Source organism: Littorina saxatilis, linkage group LG14 (genome assembly GCF_037325665.1).
Source record: "Littorina saxatilis isolate snail1 linkage group LG14, US_GU_Lsax_2.0, whole genome shotgun sequence".
Classification (NCBI taxonomy): domain Eukaryota; kingdom Metazoa; phylum Mollusca; class Gastropoda; order Littorinimorpha; family Littorinidae; genus Littorina; species Littorina saxatilis.
In genome coordinates, this window is record NC_090258.1 from 15,305,591 (window position 1) to 15,322,976 (window position 17,386).

The 17,386-nt window shown below is 41.7% G+C and overlaps 2 protein-coding genes across 7 annotated transcripts in view; both read right to left on the reverse strand.

The window, feature by feature from the left end:
• Positions 1-825: 825 nt before the first annotated feature.
• LOC138946870 (uncharacterized) lies at positions 826-4,858 on the reverse strand. Its single transcript, XM_070318270.1, has 2 exons — positions 4,846-4,858; positions 826-1,373 (listed from the first exon to the last, which is right to left on the reverse strand). The coding sequence occupies exons 1-2, from the start codon at positions 4,856-4,858 to the stop codon at positions 826-828; spliced, it is 561 nt and encodes a 186-aa protein (XP_070174371.1).
• Positions 2,780-17,386, reverse strand: part of LOC138947213 (bromodomain adjacent to zinc finger domain protein 2B-like) — a 115,973-nt gene continuing 101,366 nt past the window's right edge. For all 6 annotated transcript variants that reach the window (XM_070318650.1, XM_070318651.1, XM_070318649.1 and 3 more), the window contains 8 exons: positions 16,752-16,992; positions 14,659-14,748; positions 13,783-13,839; positions 13,148-13,260; positions 12,742-12,784; positions 11,918-12,366; positions 10,783-10,926; positions 2,780-10,292 (listed from right to left, as the gene is read on the reverse strand). In XM_070318650.1, coding sequence (XP_070174751.1) covers positions 10,133-10,292; positions 10,783-10,926; positions 11,918-12,366; positions 12,742-12,784; positions 13,148-13,260; positions 13,783-13,839; positions 14,659-14,748; positions 16,752-16,992 — 1,297 coding nt within the window. In that variant the 3' untranslated portion in view covers positions 2,780-10,132. The remainder of the gene's footprint in view (positions 10,293-10,782; positions 10,927-11,917; positions 12,367-12,741; positions 12,785-13,147; positions 13,261-13,782; positions 13,840-14,658; positions 14,749-16,751; positions 16,993-17,386) is intronic.

Here is a 17,386-nt window from a genome sequence, read left to right on the forward strand (position 1 = left end):
TGCCTCGAATGCAGGACATTTTCAGTAAAATACACGTAAGTACAGTATGTAGGATAAACAGAATACTACATGGCTTGCTGTTCCGTACCAGATTTACACTCGTTGCTTTTTCAAATAGTAAACAGCTCGCTTTCGCTCGCAGTTCAATATTTAAAAAAAACAAACTCGTGTAAATCTGGTACGACACAGCAAGCCATGTAGTATTCTCTATTTACAATTTTCAGATATTTAATGACTAAAGTCATCAATTAATTTTTAAGCCTCCAAGCTGAAATGCAATACCGAAGTCTGGCCTTTGTCGAAGATTGCTTGGCCAAAATTTCAATCAATTTCATTGAAAAATTAGGATGTGACAGTGCCGCCTCAACTGTTACAAAAAGTCAGATATAACGTCATCAAAGACATTTATAAAAAAAAATATTAAAACAAGAGGCGAAGCCATCAAGGCTCACGTAAGAAATCGACAAACAGTAACACAAACTCAATCACTCCGTCACACATACACACACACAGTAAGCATAGGTGACACTGTGCAAGAAAGCGAGACACTAGATCTTCTTCTTCTTCCATCTTCTTCCATTTAATGCCCAGGGTCAACGTTCTGACTATTAGTGGCGCTTTGGAGGGTTGCGGAAGAATATAACATTTGCAGGGAGAGGGGGGTGGGGGGGGGGGGGGGGGGGCAGGACCACACAGCATTTTCAAGTCTCGGGCTAGGCCAAGCCGGCGGCCGAAGCGGTTGCAGGGGTTAAACCCCTGCCGGTGCTGCCCTAGCCTTCATCGACCCTACTTACTGGTGGCCTAGGGCAGGGTACAGGGTTTTGTTTACAGGTGCTGGCAGTGGTGGGATGCGCTGGAGGTGAAGGCGGCTGCTGTCGCCGCGCTGACAACCTCCTCTGGTAGCTCATTCCACTCCCTGATGGTTCTGGGGAGGAAGCTGTTCAGTCTCGTATCGGTCTTGCTTGGGATCCTGTTGAAGGCTCTGGTGTTTGTTCTTGAGCTTCTTCTTGATCTGCTGGGAAGGTGTTGGAGCTCGTCGCAGTTGACCTTGACGAGATTGTTGGTAATCTTGTACAGCATACACAGTCTGGACGTCCGTCTGCGTTGCTCAAGAGAGGGCCACTGGAGGGTCTGCAGCATCTCTCCGACACTTGAGGTGTTGCGGTGTCGGTGGAGAACGTAGCGTGCTGCCCTGCGCTGTACGGCTTCGATCTTGGCGATGTTCTTCTGCGAGGAGGGGTCCCAGGCTGTGCATGCGTACTCCAGCAAAGGTCGCACTAGGGACTTGTAGGCCAGTTCTTTGGTGTGGACTGCTCCTATCTTGAGGTTCCTGCGAAGGAATCCAAGGGTCTGGTTGGCCTTCTTCACGATGGCTGTCGATGTGAATAGATCTAGATCTGTTTGTCTGCAAGTAGCCTACTTACACTTTTTCAATCAATCAATCAATCAATGAGGCTTATATCGCGCATATTCCGTGGGTACAGTTCTAGGCGCTCTGCAGTGATGCCGTGTGAGATGAAATTTTATACGGCCACTTTTTAAGTTACAGGGACACGACTGCCAACTAGTCTCGGCCCGCTCAAAATAACAATGACCGAGACTTTCAGTAATTCCTTCGCGTGACGTCTAACCCTCTTACGCCATAATGTGACGTATTCAAATGTTAAAGTTTCTACCACAGACATACATACATACGCACGCACCCACGCACGCACAGACAGACAAAAGTTAGCATCGCATAGGCTACACTTACGTGAGCCAAAAAACACCTGGGGAAATTATTGCCAGGAACTCTCATGTAAAATTTCATACAAATCAGTCCAGTAGTTTACTCTGAATCGCTCTACACACACACACATACACCACGACCCTCGTCTCAATTCCCCCTCTATGTTAAAACATTTAGTCAAAACTTGACTAAATGTAAAAAGGTGGGTGGCGGGAGCCGAAAGGTACCGCTGTAATCTGGTTTGAAAAATCAGTCACCTACACAACCTCTAGCGAATAGCAGTTTTAGGTAGGCTAGTAAAAACACCAACACTTTAAGTCTGAGATGAAAAGAAGTTTTTACTTTTGCACTTGACTACATTGTATATAATATCTTAGTCTCTTTTGACCAATAACGGTCTTACTTCTTCTTCTGTCTTCTGTGTTCGTGGGCTGAAACTCCCACGTACACTCGTTTTTTTTGCACGAGTGGAATTTGTACGTGTATGACCGTTTTGTCCCCCGCCATTTAGGCAGCCATACGCCGTTTTCGGAGGAAGCATGCTGGGTATTTTCGTGTTTCTATAACCCACCGAACTCTGACATGGATTACAGGATTTTTTCGTGCGCACTTGGTCTTGTGCTTGCGTGTACACACGGGGGTGTTCGGACACCGAGGAGAGTCTGCACACAAAGTTGACTCAGAAATAAATCTCTCGCCGAACGTGGGGACGAACTCACGCTGACAGCGGCCAACTGGATACAAATCCAGCGCGCTACCGACTGAGCTACATCCCTGCCCCTCGGTCTTACTATATAGGTACCACTGTCACGGTATGGTCCTAGTTGCTGACGCTATGATTAAATAAAGGCTTGGAGAGAGAGAAAAAGAGTGTGCGTGTGAGTATGCGTGTGTGTGTATGTGTCTGTGTCTGTCTCAGCTAATGTGATGGGAACTACATGTTTACACTCACAAACAGGAAAGCAATGAAATGCCAGCACACACACACACACACACATACACCATAACAAACCACACAACCACCATCAGCAAGAACACAAACCAGCAAACGTCTCTTTCTAGCTTTATTCAGACATCCATGCAGAAGTAGATTATTACATACAGTTCACAACAAATTGTTGACATTTAAAACATAAAATTACATACATACATCGAGAGGTACTGCGCCCAACATCAAGGACGAAGATTCCTTTTTTGTTCATTGGACCAAGCAAGAATAAGTTTTAAAACATTAGAAAATCTTCACAAATTACTTTCATGATATCCCAGCAGTCACTATTATTTTGTGTTCCTGATGACGTACTTCTGCTTTCTATAAAAGCATGGTTAAAATGACACATTAAGATGAACTCGTTTCAATTGTGGCCTGAACACAATGTTCTTTTGTTGAGAATGACACAAAGAAAATCAAAAGAAATAAAATAGTCGTCATCGTCATTATGGAACCAACAACACCTTTTTTTGTGACTAAGAGCAACACAAATATTGAGTAATTGTAATATAACAAGTATGCATTTACACTTTTTTGATACAAACAATACAGATCTGAAAATGTCACAGCATAGGTATTGGTACAACATGACGCATAAAACAAGACACAGTAAAGGACATGCCTCCTCAAAAATTAAAAAAAATTGTTAAAAAATAATAATAACGGGCATGTGCACATTAGCTGCAAAACTTTCAGTCACACTTAAATGGCACACACTTATAAACACTTACCATGACAGTTATGTCTAATTATGCAGAAACTGGTATATGAAACTGTTCTTTGTATCTCAAGCAACATATTCATTTACTAGATGATTACCCGCTTCGCCGGGTACCGGCTTCGCCGGGAAGAAGTAGAGCCTAATACCAGGCTGTGCCTGGGACCCGGCTCTGCCGGGTGTACGTCGGCTTTGCCGGCGCACGAAGGAAAGGAGATAAACGCGCAAAACACTGGAGACCTTCTAAAAATAGTAACGTGCAGTGACCTTCTAAAAATAGTAACGTAGTAACGGGAATATGGATTGACGCCACACGGAGGAAGGGAGATAATTGCGGCTGAAAACACTGGAGAAGATAAGGAAGAGTTACTGGTAGTGGATCCCGACAAACAAAAACAAACAAAAAAATCGGTTCAGCGCGCACAGCGCTGCGCGCTGAGAGCACGTGTTGAAATATCTCATCGATGAGGTTGTGTCCGGGGTGTAGCTGAATACGGTGTCCAAATTTGAAAAAGATCCACCGAGAACTTTGGCCGTGCATCGCGAACAGACAGACAGACAGACAGACAGACACTAGTCGTATATATATATAGATGTAGGTGTTATATCTCTCACAAGCAAGTGAAATTTCTCTTGGGGGTACAATAGGTGTAGCATGAGGAAATGCTACAGGCACAGTCAAAATGCTAAATGAAACTGGGAACTGCATCAAAATGCTTTCTTTATTTCTTTATTTGGTGTTTAACGTCGTTTTCAACCACGAAGGTTTTCATCAAAATGCTAATGAAGATGACTAAATGTAATACATGGTAGACATTTCCTTTGTCGACAATAAAAACGTTCCATAAATTAACTTGTCTTTTTTATTAAATTCCGAAGATGCAAACCATTAAGACTGTTGAATGTTACATTCCCAAGAAACAACATGTGACTAGCGCTTAACACATTTTGCAGAGAAAAAGAATGTTGTTTTTTTGCAAACCCCCACCCCTTTTAGACTAGAGCAGTATTTAGGGATGGAAATACAAAATGTCAGTGAGAATGCTACCATGCATACCAAAGAAAAAAGTATCCTTTCCAAACCTTCTCACTCAAAATAGTTTAGCAAGAATTTCAAAATGCGTAATATGTGGCCTCAAAGCATGAACAATGAACGCTTCTGGGGTGATAACGCGAGACAACTCCTGTGATCTTGCCGCAAGGTGGCGCCAGTTACCAGCCGAAAGAAAGAAGGGGCATAACCTCACCAGAACCGACCATTGTCTGTTTACCCTATAAAATGCACGACCTACACACGAACCAATATGCTATTTGGGACCAATGCAAGTTTTTTTTCCCTTTCTCGTGTGATCTTGCCGCGAGGTGGCGCCAGTTACCAGCCGAAAGAAAGAGGGGGCATAACCTCACCAGAACCGCCCATTCGGTCCCATTGACACTAAGAATCACAGAATGTGATGAAAAATGCAGACAAGAATAAAACCAAGGAAGTTAACGGACAGAACTGAAATGCATCTCCATGGTGATCAAATCACACAGTCCTCTGATTCTGTGACAATAACGACAACGACAGCGAAGAAACTTCGGCATGAGATAAATGGGTGGTAGCGCTTCAAAGAAAACCATGGCAGGTTGCAATGATTCTTCGACAAGCGCTTAGAACTGTACCCACGGAATACGCGCTATATAAGCTTCCTATTGATTGATTGATTGATGATTAGTTGCAGCTTATTCCCGCTAAAAGCCAACAATTTCATAGCTGCCAACCTTCTGAAGTTAAAATCCAGGAGCCAGGGGGTCCAGGGGGTCCAGGGGGACCGTGTAGTCTTGAATATGAGCAGGGAGAAGTTGTCAAATTCAGGAGATTCCCGGAAAATCCGGGAGGGTTGGCAGCTATGCAACATCAATAACAACAATAAAGAGAAATTAACACACAATCACCAGTCCAGAGTTTTTGGTCATAAAGGTCCAAATCATAAAGTTGTATCTCATACTTTACGCTTCAAAGAAAGTACACCAGTAACAGTGAGAAAAAAAAGTGTTCACATCTTAGGGAACACTTTTCTTGAATTAACCAGATCTTAAGGTAAATACATGTACATGTATTACAAGAAACAAATGAACATTTATTCTCTCTCCTTATTCACACATGAGCGTACATGTACTTTAAATTCATGCACGATCAAACGGATAAGACAATATACATCCACTTACAAACTCTTCACACACAATTATGCTTGAGAAAATCACAAATTGATAAAGGACATACATGTACTTGTGTTCAGTCTACAACAAATGACTACTTACAACCACAACAGGTGGGGGATAAAAGGTTTTCTGAGATTACATTCCACACACGCTACTTTACAAATAAATACAACGTATCGCAGAAATGTACAGGCTGTACACATGATCAGCAAACAAACTTCTTACACCTCACAAATGTGTATCAATTAATCATGGTAAATCACTTGATCAATCTTCTTTCATGACTTTCAAAAATTGCCTGAGGAATCACTTTGCCTGAGACAAAATATTAAACACAGAAAGATAAAAGCTCTCAAATGGCTTGATTGTAGCTAACATTGGATATTTAATCAAGAATTTTTTTTAAATTGACAGTTTTATGACACCACAAACAGTAGTTATGATTTCAACAACAACAACAATAATCATTCCAGTAACACCAGTCACAGAGCACAAGTTAGCTCAAGAAATCCTGATCGAGTAGCTAAAAGTGCTCTGTATCCAATGCAAGAATAAAACACACCAAAGCTCTCTTTAATTCTTTCTTTCTTTATTTGGTGTTTAACGTCGTTTTCAACCACGAAGGTTATATCGCGACGGGAGAAGGGGGGAGATGGGATACAGCCACTTGTCAATTGTTTCTTGTTCACAAAAGCACTAATCAAAAATTTGCTCCAGGGGCTTGCAACGTAGTACAATATATTACCTTACTGGAAGAATGCAAGTTTCCAGTACAAAGGACTTAACATTTCTTACATACTGCTTGACTAAAATCTTTACAAAAATTGACTATATTCTATACAAGAAACACTCAACAAGGGTAAAAGGAGAAACAGAATCCGTTAGTCGCCTCTTACGACATGCTGGGGAGCATCGGGTAAATTCTTTCTCGTCCCAACCAATATGGGACTCCCCCTAACCCGCGGGGGGATCTCTTTAATTGCGTTCACAAATATGTGAAACATATACACACATTGGACAAACATCTTTACAAAAAGAAAAACAAATTAGACTGAGAGAGAAATTGAAGCAATGACACACACAAAAGCAGCAAGAATCACATCTTAAACCAACAATATGATCTTATAAATATATATATATATATATAGGTTGACTACACTGTTTAAATATAACAGGTCAAACAACATGCCTCTCACACCAAGGCTGAACGTTTGAAATTAAAACAAATTACACAATCACAATGAGGGGGGGGGGGGGGTGGGGTGGAAATCAGGTACCATACTTTCTACAAATGATTCACAACCAAACAAAAACCATTTGACCTATTGTTTTTCAAGGATATTATGCCAGAAAGAAAACATTTTGAGATGAGAAAATGAAATGCATTAAAACAAACCCCTGGTAATCATTTTGATTTCCAATAATCGCACAAAGACTGATTATTAAAGCAACATCACAACTAGCTGTGGCAGTCAGTTACAACTGTTGAAACTGACACATAACAATGCATCAAGAGTTAAGGTGAAACTCGAAGCAATCATTCAAAAATAACAGGCCAGCACTGTTACACCCTACTGCTGTTTTCACACATAATCTTCACATATCAGATTTATACAACACAACAAATTTTGCTGTGAGCTCTATCTCCCCCCCTCCCCTACCTTACCAACCCCCACCCCCATAAATCCAACTCAATCTCTCCCCTCTTCCATCCCCAACTTTTCAAGACGGTGAACACAGCAATATGTGACATGAATTTCTTTGATAACCAGTAAACCCCCTGATTATATGCAGCTTGGACAGTTTTCGCTTGAGTTACCATTACTGTAGATTTTTCCTCTGTATGGATACTCTACACACATTACACATGTATAGGAGTTGAACACATCACATTACAACAAACACCTCACTCAAACACACAGTGTCCCTTACCCATAAAATGTCACAAGTAAGCACAGGTAACAAGATATCAAGTGAGAGCGGAGGGGAGGGTTTAGGAATGATTTACAAAGATTGGGTGGAGGGGGGGGGGAGTTCATGGTATTTAAAATAATCAGTCAGCTGCCACAAATCATCAGCTGTAATGATCGGGAAGAAAAGGTGGCCTGAATAAAATTAAACCTGGATGTGACTGGAGTCGGTAACAGAAAACAGTATTGCCGAGAGTGACAGAGTGTGCAGCATGCAGTCGATGATAACAAGTATTGCTTAATCAAGGTCCAACAAATGTTCTCTTCAGAGTTTTCAATTGCATGATTAGATACAGTGGTACCTGTGGTGTGTGGCCCCTCTGATGAGAGGACACCTCCCTTGAGAGGACAACTTCTGGTTTCCCTTTTTCTATCATATCTACCAAAATATACCTGCCATGACAGGCCACCTGTAATGTAGGGACACTCTTGGTTGGTCCCAAGGGTGTCCTTTCATCACAGGTACCACTGTACCAACAAATGTTCTTCTCATTTTTCTATGGCAAGAGACGCCAACAAATTTTCTTCGGGTTTTTGTATCCCATTATTAGATATGAAAACGTCATTTCACAGATACTCCAGAAATCATGTGAAAAAAGGACTCCAAATAGTCCAGAGATCTAATATTTTCCTAAATTTGTGTACTGCACTGTTAAATGCCAACAAGTGTTCTCAGAAATTTTGGTTCACAGATCCCAGAAATCATGTGAAAACAGAGACTTCAAATAGTTTCAGAGGTCAAACATTTTGGTGAAAGTATTAGTCGCATGCCAACCACAAAGCATGGTCAATTTTCACTTTGGTAATCAGATTCGGATTCCTGTCTGCTAATTAAAAGAAGGAAGCAAGAATAAATATTTCAAAAATAGAGGAAACTGGCCAGAGTTATAAATTCCTGTTACATTTGAACAAGACAGAATTTAGGCAAGACTTTAGAGAGTAGTGGATCTTGTCTGTCAAAAGGATGGACTGCGATTTGGCAAATTATGTTCAGTACTAATATGGATAGTTGCTTTCGCTTCATTCTGGGTTTTGATTTTATTTACAACTTCATCACCTTCAGGAAAATTTACGTCAAATGCACACGAGGAGTCGCATCAAAATTGTGTGCCAAGAAGTATTCAACATTTAAGTTTAACAACAGAGACTTCTTGCCCTGTTGAACTCCAACAGACAAGTTAAAATGAAGTAATAAATACAGTGATAATAAATAATGTGGTTTGTTATGATAAAAACATTCAGATATTTAAAACTCAAACTTTGTCTGCGTACTATTTGTAAAAGTAAAACTATCAACAGTAAATTTCACTCATAATCAAAGTCCTACCACTCTTTAATAATCTTGAACACATGCACGTAAACACACATACACACACATACACACTAACACACACACGAACACACACTGGAATAAATTGATATGTGCAAGCCCTAACATAGTAAACTCCTACGACCTGACAATGCACAATCTGAAATGTTCGTCATACTCATAATTATTGACACATGTAGTCTCAATCAACAGACATATCCATGGATAAAATCTTCATCGCCCCAAAAGGTCAAAACTGAGATATTTTCACAGATTTACAGACGTTTCTCATGAAAAATCATCATAAAACATGTCTCTCTCACTTTGATCCAGAAAAGTACAGATTAAAATTAATGCACCAGGAGAGGTTGGGGGTACCTGAACACTGCTCGAACACTGATCCATTGGTAAATGCAAATGTGAAAACCACAAAATGCGATTTCATGCATCATTCTGTTTTGTTTCACTGCTTTTCCAAAATGACTTAGAAAATATTACTAAAAGTGTCACTATTATGGGCCATGAACAAAACATCACACAGTTTTGTTCAGGATCCCATGAATTTTCCATCGGCTGTTTTTTTCTCCAAGTACTGTTAAGAAAATGTTTCCCATTAAAAAAAAAAATCAGTTCAGATATGAGAAGATTTTGCATTTCAGATCGTTCCACTTTTGCTTTTGAGAGAAGGCTATGCCCAAGCCGGGAATGGGGCAACCACACTTTCATGTCTGAGCTTTCAACAAGCAACCAGACATCGCAAGGGAAACGTTCTCCCTGCTCTTGCAACAAGGCGAGGAGCAGGCCACCTTTTACTGAAGTCTACTTTCCATATCTGTGATTTCAAAAGTTCACAAGGCAGCGTCAGTAAAGAACTCCTTTAACTCGTACGCATACGCCTTGTCTCGGTGAAACATGCTTCCTATTTCCATGACGATAAAGTCAGTTCAGAGACAGGGTACAGTTCTCTCAATCCAGTGTCGCATGAAGGCTTGGAGCAGGCCACATTGCAAGAAACTGTACAGTACTTCTGTGGTTTCACAACTTCACAGGACGTCACCAGAGAAGAGTTCTGTACATTTTCACATGAAGGCTTGAAGCAGGCAACATGGCAGAAAACTGTACTTGTCATTTCAGTGGTTTCACAAGTTCACAAAACAAGTTCTCTTCCTTTTTGTGTAAAGCGTACTTCCACTTCTGTGATTTCAAAACTTCACAGGACGTCATCGGGGAAGAGCTCTTTCCATTTTTGCGTGAATAGGCGGCACAGACCATGACCTGCCTGGCCCACCTCTGAGTCGTCTTCGTTGAAAACCTCGCAGTTTTTCCACATCAGCTGCATGTCGGTCGCCACCTCACTGCGTGTTTTATAGCTGTAAAAATAGAAAACAATTTTATGATGTTTGCACATTTTAAAGACATTGAAAGCTATACATTTTGGCGTAATGGGAAGAGATGAAATGTGTGTCTTTTTTGCAAAAAACACCCAGCAAAATAGTAGATTTTGTATCTTCTGCGCTACTGTACATGAACAAACAAATGAGCAAACAAACACATGAAGAAAACCAGATTTAGTGGTGGTGGTGGTGGTGGTGGTGGTTGTGCTGTGTGTGTGTGTGTGTGTGTGTGTGTGTGTGTGTGTGTGTGTGTGTGTGTGTGTGTGTATGTGTGTCTGTGTTTATGTGCGCTCTCTCTCTCTCTCTTCTCTCTCTCTCTCTCTCGCACACACACACACACACACACACACACACACACACACACACACACACACACACACACACACACACACACACACACACACACAGAGTCTCAGTGAGCAATGAACAGCAGAACAGCCTTATTACGAATGTGCAGCATACTTACGCATTGTCGCGCAGTTTGTGTTTGATGGTGGTAAAGTCCATGGGCTGCTTGATGTACTTCTTGTAGGACGGGAACTGCTTCAGGCTCACAGGCCTCAGGAACGGCCAGCCGTGCTCGCACTTCTCCAGCTCCAGCAGCAGTTTCCTGAACCAGCACAAAAACAGAGTTATAGGTGCATTCCATCTCCCAGGTCAACTTATGTGCAGACCTGCTAGTGCCTTATCCCCCTTTGTGTGTACATGAAGCACAAGATCAAGTGTGCACGGAAAAGATCCTGTAATCCATGTCAGAGTTCGGTGGGTTATGGAAACACGAAAATACCCAGCATGCTTGCCCTGAAATCGGCGTATGCTGCCTGAATGGCGGGGTAAAAACGGTCATACACGTAAAAATCCACTCGTGCAAAAACATGAGTGAACGTTGGAGTTTCAGCCCATGAACGAAGAAGGAGATAGGTGCATGAAAATACATCCCACCTTTTTTTAAGAGAACCTTAAGGTTTAAGGTAACCTTCCTTTTATGGCATTATCCCCCCAGATTTTCTGTGCATACCTTCTGTACATTTACCTCAATTTTCACACTGTGACAAAGAAGAAGAAACACACTCTTAAGATAATGAACACTTGAAAAGCGTTCAAGCTCTTCCAGTAAGCTTGACCTTCACTGTAGGATACCTGCCATGATGATGCCTCTTAATACCGAATTCTGCTGTATATATTATGTAAAAGTTGTTATAGTTACAAATAATCATAACAAATGACTTAATGGACAGGCATACAAGACAGAAGCCAACAGAAAATAGTTCGCCCTCTTCCTTAGAATGAGCGCTTCTGGGGTGATAACGCGAGACAACTCCTGTGATCTTGCCGCGAGGTGGCGCCAGTTACCAGCCGAAAGAAAGAAGGGGCATAACCTCACCAGAACCGACCATTGTCTGTTTACCGTATAAAATGCACGACTTACACACGAACTGTTACCAAACCGATATGCTATTTGGGACCAATCCAAGTTTTTTTTCCTTTCTCGTGTGATCCTGCCGTGAGGTGGCGCCAGTTACCAGCCGAAAGAAAGATGGGGCATAACCTCACCAGAACCGCCCATTGGAGACTTCAAAATGTTTGATGGGTTAACTTACCCGCAGGTCACCATGTCAGGCGCTTTGTTGGTGGGATCCAGCAAGGCAGCTTCTTCTTCCTTCTTCTTCTTGCTCTTTCTCTCCCGCGGCTTCTTCTCTTTCTCCTCTTTCTTCTCCTTGGGTTTTTCTTTGGGTTTTTCCTTGGGTTTTTCCTCCTTCTTTTTCTCCTCCTTCTTTTTCTCCTCCTTCTTCTTCTCCTCCTTTTTCTTCTCTTCTTTCTTGTTATCCGCTTTGGGCGTTTGCTCTTTCTTCACTTTCGGGGTGGATTCTTTTTTCTTCTTCTCCGGTGGAGGGGCTGGGGTGTCGGAGGTGGTGGGGGGATCAGTAGCGGCTCTTAGGTCCTTGGTGGTACTAGCGGTGCTGTTCTTTCTCTCGTGGCCACCAGAGGGGGTCGGTGTGGTTTGGGTAGGTTGTGGTTCTTTGCGCTTCCTCTTGCTGTTCTTTTTGTTCTGTACAAAACAGACAGATGGTCAGTAGGTAACAATCAAGCTATCATGACAAATAAAAAAAACAAAGAAATTCCCCCTAAAACCCCAAGAAGCTATGGAATCTAGATTTTTTGCTAGAAAATAGTACTAACAAAACGATATAACTGACAGTATTCCCGCACAAAATAGTTGAACCTGCCAAGTTTAAAACAATATTAACTAAAGACTGATGAAAGGGATTATACATTCCTTCATCTTCATCAAAGTTTTCAGAATGCATTTTAACAGAGTGCTAACAAATTTCTGATATTTGTCATGAGAAAAATTTTGCAGTGAAAAGCTTGCAAACACACTTGCGAAAATGTCAAATTTTTTTGTTTAAACAAACAGACTTACCTTTGTCTGAATGCAGCTGGCACATTGCCACTTCTTTGGCATTCTGCAAAAAGAAAGAGAGAAACTTAAATTTTGTAAAGACACAACATTCTTCAACACCTGTTCAATGTCCTCCACAGTTGAAATGTTCCCAATGCTTAACTTGAGTTTTTACAGTCAGAATTCTAAGATTAGAATGTGATAACTGAAGACAATCACGTAATTACAGTCATATTGCTGCATATGCACATATTAAAAACAGTCTCAATCACTCATAAGAGGTTCTGGCTTTCCAACGGTATAATGGAGAGCAACTTTTAGCAGCTGAACTTATCAAAACTTTCTAAGAATGGATTTAAGAAGGAACAAAAACAGTTAAACCTGAGGAAAATAAAAAAAGATGCTTAGAAAATGCAACAACTCTCACCTAGGCAAGGGTGGATCCAGACAGTCGGTGTGAATAGCTCGAGGACATCGCTCACACTCCACGATCTTTCCCCCTTGACCTCCGCACACGATGCAGTGAGATTTGCCGCTCACCTGAAAGCACACATGATAATTGATTACATGTTATTCAGAAGATTCTGCTTTCTTGACATTGTGCTAGCCTATAAAGTGTGGTGCTTGTTCGACTCTCATTCTATCAATTTAAAACGCACAAACACACACACACATGCAACTCCAGGCACAGGCAATGAAAAAAAAACCAACCTTTTATTCTCTCTTCATTACCTCCCTCAGGGACAGTGCACAGGAACAAAATTGTCACTCTGCAACCGTCAGACAACCCCCCCCCCTCCCATAACATGCTCTCCTCCCCTCCCTTCTGTGCCACACACCCATGCATGAACTCACTCCCAACCAATCAGTCATAATCGAAAATTTCAAAAATAAATTTTCATTTAATTAATATACTTACTCAACTCACATATATATAACATGACGTAAGAATATGTTATTTAATGTTCAGTTACACTGCAAAGATATTCAACACAGGTCACATCTGAAGCTACTCATGTTTGATTTTGCAATATCGCAATGAACAATTCATGAAAATCTTACCTTAGACACACATTCATAGCAGTACCAGTCACCATCAGGGATATTCTCCATTTTAGGCTGCACAAAGGCAAAAACATTAGGGTTAGAGTTATTCTGAGTTACTTTCATGACAGACAAACAAGCAGACGTTTGGGCAGAACACACTGCACAAAGGGGAGGGAGGGAGGGCGAGAGAGAGAATTGAATTGAACTTTATTTTACAAGGATTTAGATTTAAGGCTACACCTTTTCTTACAATCTGTCCTTGGGACGCATAGACACACAATTATATAATTAGAGAGAGAGAGAGAGAGAGAGAGAGAGAGAGAGAGAGAGAGAGAGAGAGAGAGAGAGAGAGATATTAGAATCCAGATTCCAAGCATCAAAATGAATAATAAAGAGGATGACAGTCACTAGGTTCAGTTGACACTTGTCATTCTTTCCGATGCAAGAACACAAGAACATTCGTTTGGCGTGACTCTCGCACTTTTGCCTCATGTTCAAAGTGCTTCTTTCCCTTTCTTACAGGCTTTAAAAGCAATGCTATAGCCTCATTTATTCATGATCATCATACAGTGGAACCCCCCTTTTAAGACCCCCCAATTTAAGACTCCCTCCTTTTTAAGACCTTGTTTTGTCAGACTTTCTGTTCATAACCTCTGTACAATTACCCCCATTTTAAGACTCCCTCTTTTTTAAGACCTGATTTTCTCCGACTTTTGGAGGTCTTAAAAGGGGGGTTCCACTGTATTGACAAAAACACAAACAGCAGGACAAAGGCAGGCGGACATAAAAAGACAGAGAAACAAGCATACCTTGAAGCAGAAAAACAGAAAAAGACAGAGACACAAGCATACCTTGAAGCAAAAAGACAGAAAAAGACAGACACAAGCATACCTTGAAGCAGTAGGTGTGGTATCCCTTGTCACAGCCATCACACAACAGTAGTTCTGCCTCGTTGTCGTCTTTCAGACAAATCTGACACGTCTGCACAATAAAAGCATAGTGATTAATGACTTGAACATGTGAAATCTTTTCTTCACTTTGGCAGTTGAGTGCTTCACAAGTCTGTACATGAAAATGGCATTAATACAATGTTTTGCTCAGACTCCAGCCCGATCACCATCGAGGAGGTTGCGCTCCTTCAAGTGCCGCACTAACAGGTTCCTGGACTCCTACTTGCCCTCTGCTGTCAGGCTACTCAACGCCACGACCTGAAGCAGCCTGTGTGATTTGCCGCCAACTCCGCAGCGATGGGCACTTTGGTGCATGTGTGGGTGCGCGGATGTTGATCCGCTGGTGAGAGTGTGTGTGTGTGTGTATGCCTGTGTCTGTGTGAGCGTCTGTGTGTGTGTGTGTGTGTGTGTGTGTGTGTGTGTGTGTGTGTGTGTGTGTGTGTGTGTGTGCGCGCGTGTGTGCTTGTGTGTTGTGATCGTGTGACTGTGTGTATGTATGTGTTTGTGTACGTGTGTGTGTGCGGGTGCGTACGAGTTTGTAGAATGCTCTTGGTCTTGATACACGCGCATGTGTTATCTATCCATGACCTTTTAAATCATGCCTGTGTGCCATTATTACCCACTCAATCTGAATATATTTTATTGTTTTTAGTTAAACTGAGATAGAGAGAGATGGCGAGTGAGAGAGAGAGAGAGAGAGAGAGAGAGTGTGTGTGTGTGTGTGTGTGTGTGTGTGTGTGTGTGTGTGTGTGTGTGTGTGTGTGTGTGTGTGTGTGTGTGTGTGTGTGTGTGTGTGTCTGTGTGTGTCTGTGTGTGTCTGTAAGTGTAAGTGCTGCGAGAGACGCTCAGGATGTTTACATGTGTTTTAATGCAATTCTAATTCTAAGTTTACAGCAAATATGAAGCGGGCTAGAGTTATTAGTTTTAAGTGCAATCGTTTAATTCTTAATACATGTGATGTTTTTATGTCTGTGATCGCCTGACACTGTAAGGCAATTTTCCTTGTTTTTATGAGGACAGTAAACATTTTGAGTCTTGAGTCTTGAGTAATTTCCTAATTCGTAAGCATTCATGTAAGCTCTTGCAGTCTTTTCAAAACTAATCTCTCCTGACAGGAGAGAAGATACCCATGACCTAACCTTGTGTCCTCAATTCCTCAAATTCCCATTTGCTAAAGATGAAGACTAGAATTTTTAAAGAAAATCTTATATGATAAAGCATCTTTAAAAAAAACAAGAAGAGCAAACGCTCGATCGAGTCACTTTCGCAGTTCTGAATATTATATGAGGCATCAGATGGACAGGAAGAAATTGCTATTCACAACACAATGAGTCACGTTCACATAAAATTTGAGCCCGGTCACTTTTATAGTTTCCGAGAAAAGCCCAACGTTAAGTTGTGTGTTGCCGAACAGAAAAGGCTAGTTATCTCCCTTGTTTTTCTGATAACGTTCGTAAAAGGCTACAGATGTAAATACTTTGATGTAAAGAATAATCCTACAAAGTTTCAATCACATCCGATGAACTTTGTCAAAGATATAAAATGTCTAATTTTTCCTTTGACGCTGACCTGTGACCTTGAAAAAGGTCAAAGGTCAACGAAACCATCGTTAAAGTGTAGAGGTCATTGGAGGTCACGACTAAACAAAATATGAGCCCGATCGCTTTGATAGTTTCCGAGAAAAGATATAAAATGTCTAATTTTTCCTTTGACGCTGACCTGTGACCTTGAAAAAGGTCAAAGGTCAACGAAACCATCGTTAAAGTGTAGAGGTCATTGGAGGTCACGACTAAACAAAATATGAGCCCGATCGCTTTGATAGTTTCCGAGAAAAGTCCAACGTTAAGGTGGTGTCTACGGACGGCCGGCCGGACGGCCGGACGGCCGGCCGGATGGCCGGCCGGACAGACTAACACTGACCGATTACATAGAGTCACTTTTTCTCAAGTGACTCAAAAAATGTAACTACGAAAGTACAATCATCTTCCTTTTTCAAAAAATCATGCTGAACAAATTCTTCCCCATTCAGCTCACCACTTTCATGATGGACTTCTCCCAGGCGATGGAGTTGCCTAGCAACTGAGTGCACAGGTTGAGCTGGGCCGGGGTGACAGCATTCTGCACGGCCCGTCGCCATAGCATCAAGCCTGGGGGCACGTCCTCTGTATATTCAGCGACGTGTTCATCACTGCCGGTGCCTCCCTCCCCTTCTCCCTCTGAGGGCCTGGAGTCGGAGGGTTTCTCTGTCCCAAGGGTGGCTAGGTTGAGTTGAACACTGGAAAAGACGTAATGCAAGTATGAACTCTTGTCCAATCAATTTGCAAGTACAGTGGAACCCCCCCTTAGAGACCTTTCTTTCTTTCTTTATTTGGTGTTTAACGTCGTTTTCAACCATTCAAGGTTATATCGCGACGGGGAAAGGGGGGAGATGGGATAGAGCCACTTGTTTTTCTTTCTTTCTTTATTTGGTGTTTAACGTCGTTTTCAACCATTCAAGGTTATATCGCGACGGGGAAAGGGGGGAGATGGGATAGAGCCACTTGTTTTTCTTTCTTTCTTTATTTGGTGTTTAACGTCGTTTTCAACCATTCAAGGTTATATCGCGACGGGGAAAGGGGGGAGATGGGATAGAGCCACTTGTCTTTCTTTCTTTCTTTATTTGGTGTTTA